Below are 3157 nucleotides of genomic sequence, written 5' to 3'. Positions count from 1 at the left end.
TAAGGAATGAATTTAACAAGTTCACTGATACATAAAAATAAGTTATATTTTTCCATACCAATAAAATCACACATAGAATAACATTTAAAAATAATACTGCTTAAATAAGTTAAAAAACATTAAATGCCCAATAATACATTTCACAAAAGGTACAAAAAACCTCTATAATAAAAGCTATAATATATTTCTGGGAGAAATTAAAAAGACCTAATTAAATGGAAAGTTATAACTTGGTTAATTGGGTGACTCAGTATTGTGAAGATGCCACCCCTTTTCAACTTGATCTATAGATTCAGACACAATCAAAATCCTGGACGTTTTTGCTGTTGATAAGCTGATTCTAAAAAATTGTCTGAAAATACAAAGAACCAAGCCCATCCCGAAGAATTGTGTTACAAGGAACCCTTCTACTTCCAAACTTCGAAGCCTGTTATAATGATATAATAGTAAACATAGTTTGTTATTGGTACAAAAGCAGGCAAACTAATCATGGAACAAAATGGAAGAAGATTCAGAAACAGACCCACACATATATATGATTTATGATAAAAGCAATATTACAGTGCAGTGGGAACATAAATGGTGATGGGTAAATACATTTCCATTTGGAAAAAATGAATCTTGACCTTTATCACACATTATGCACCGAAAGCAATTCCAGGTGGATTATAATAAAGCACTAAAGCTTAAAAAAAAACCAGAATATTTTCATAAACTAAGAGTAAGGAAAAAAATTTTAACACAGCACAAAAATAGCAAGTGTATTATAAAGGAAAAATGATTAATTGGGGTTTATTACAATTAAGAATTTCTCTTCATCAGAACAACATTAAAAGAATGAAAGTCAATCCACAGGGCAGCAGAGGAAAGGGTGCTTAGCTTTATTAGCCATCAGAGAAATGCAAAGTACAGCCTTAAATGGAATCACAACTCACCCACTAGAAATATGAAATGAAAAACATAAAAATACCATGTGTATTTTACGGAGCAACTGGAATTCTCATAAACTACTATGGGAATATACAATTTTACAACCACGAAGGGAAAGTTCTTGGAAGTATGATGTATACCGTATTATCAAACAAAGCCATCTCTAGGTGTATACTAAAACAAAGCAAAACAAAAGTATCTATGCTCATTAAGGGATGTGTACAAGAATACTGACAGCTACACTAGTCATAACAGCCATAAACCAAAACTACACAAATCTCTTTCAACAGTAAAATGGGTGACTAAATTATACGTTCACACAGTGGAAAATAATGCAACACTGAGAATAAACAATGAACAAATACATTATACCTGAAGAGTTAGCTCTCTAAGTGCAATATTGAGTAAATTAAATCAGGCACAAAAGAAAAAGAACTAGATGGTATGATTCCACTTCTGTGAAGAGCAAAAGAAGACAAAAGGGATATATGGTATTGTATTACTTGTGAGGGTGGGATCGTGTTGCAAAGGGGGACTTGATTTGGTTGCCAGCTTTTTGGTCATATTCTCTCTGAGAAAATTGATTGTGTTGTATACTTATATTCTGTGCACTTTTTGTATGTATGTCATATTTTGGTAAAAATAGGTCAAAAATGATTCATGTCTATATATTATTGAGACTGCTCAATAATTTGTTCAATTCCGATCTCTATGTATAGAAAAAAATTAGAATAAGATATACTGAGTCTGGGTGTTAAATTATATACTAAGGCATCTGTCAGCATTTAACAAGATAGGCATTCAGCCAATTTTACTTAACATCAATTCAACAGATATCTGCATGCATGCAGTTCTAGCCTAACACCTAATCATCTCCATCCAGTTTGCTACCTGTACTATTGCAAAAACTTTCCCAAGGTTCTTCTCAGTGCATTTTTAACCTCCTTGTTTTTCAGGCTGTAGATGAGGGGATTCACTAGGGGAGTGACCACACCATACTGTAAGGAGAAGATGAGCTCCAGAGGTGAGCCTGAGGTTGGCATGAGATAACGGAGGAAAGCTGAGCCATAGAAGAAGCTCAATGCAGTGAGGTGAGAGGAGCAGGTGGAGAAGGCCTTGCTTCTGCCTGAGGTGGAGCTAACGCTCAGGATGGTGGAGACTATGCGCACATAGGAGAAGAAAATCAGGAAGAATGTACCACCGCCATGCAGGAGTGTAGAACAGACCAGGACAGTGAGGCTGGTAGAGACATCAGAGCAGGACAAAGGGAAGAGGGAGGGCAACTCACAGCTATAGTGATGGATGATTTTCGCTTCACAGAAATCCAAGTTCATTGTCAGGGGGGTGTTAATGAGTGCATCTAGAAACCCCAGGCTCCATGAGCCCCATACAAGCTGCATATACAGCTGATTATTCATTACCCGGCCATAGAGGAGTGGGTGACAGATAGCAGCATAACGGTCATAGGCCATTGCTGAGAGTAAGCAGACTTCTGTTCCTCCAATGTCAAACACAAAGAAGGCTTGAGCCAGGCAGCCCCCAACTGAGATGGTTTTGCTCTGAGACAGGAGGTTCTCCAGCAGCTTGGGCACTATGGCAGTAGAGAGACAAAAGTCCATGAAAGAGAGGTGGCTCAGGAAGAAGTACATAGGTGTGTGGAGATGGGGATCTTCCCTGATGACCAACAGCATCGATAGATTTCCCATTATAGTAAAGAGGTAAATCCCAAGGAAAAGCACAAAGAGCAGAACCTGGACGTGGGAGTCAACAGACAGGCCAAGGAGGATGAACTCTGTGATGGTGCTGTGGTTCCTCAAAGCCATTTAGAGGGAATATTCCCTAGAAGTAAACATAGGCAAAAACTTAAACCTCTGATGACCACATTCAATTACCAGAGGAGGGGGGTTTGAACCCAACTAACTTATATTTAATATTTGCCCTCACTGAATCTTCGGATCCTCTCTTCCCATACAGATATTCTGCTTCATCTGAATGGGTCAATCTCAGTATGATACTATCCTATAGTTGATATTCTATCTCAGAGATTGCTGAAGAAATTCACAAATTGTTTAAAAAATGTTTATTTATTGTGTGTGTGGGGGGGGGGGGAAGGGGCAGAGGGAGGGAGGGAGAGAATCCTACGCAGGCTCAGTGCTCAAACCCACAAACAGTGAGATCATAATCCAAGCCGAAATCAAGAATCAGTTACTCAACCAACTGAGCTACC

The 3157-nt window shown here is 38.2% G+C and overlaps 1 protein-coding gene across 1 annotated transcript; it reads right to left on the bottom strand.

Moving 5' to 3' along the window:
* Positions 1-1826: 1826 nt before the first annotated feature.
* Positions 1827-2753, bottom strand: LOC125170701 (olfactory receptor 8S1-like). The gene has a single exon (XM_047867382.1). The coding sequence runs from the start codon at positions 2751-2753 to the stop codon at positions 1827-1829; it is 927 nt and encodes a 308-aa protein (XP_047723338.1).
* Positions 2754-3157: the final 404 nt, after the last annotated feature.

Source organism: Prionailurus viverrinus, chromosome B4 (assembly GCF_022837055.1).
Source record: "Prionailurus viverrinus isolate Anna chromosome B4, UM_Priviv_1.0, whole genome shotgun sequence".
Taxonomy (NCBI): Eukaryota; Metazoa; Chordata; class Mammalia; order Carnivora; family Felidae; genus Prionailurus; species Prionailurus viverrinus.
The sequence above is the reverse complement of the archived record's forward strand: the minus strand, read 5'-3'. Positions and strand labels throughout refer to the sequence as shown.

What these genes read in the sequence shown, in the direction of transcription:
- LOC125170701 (XM_047867382.1), bottom strand. Translation starts at nt 2,753, where the DNA reads ATGGCTTTGAGGAACCACAGCACCATCACAGAGTTCATCCTCCTTGGC.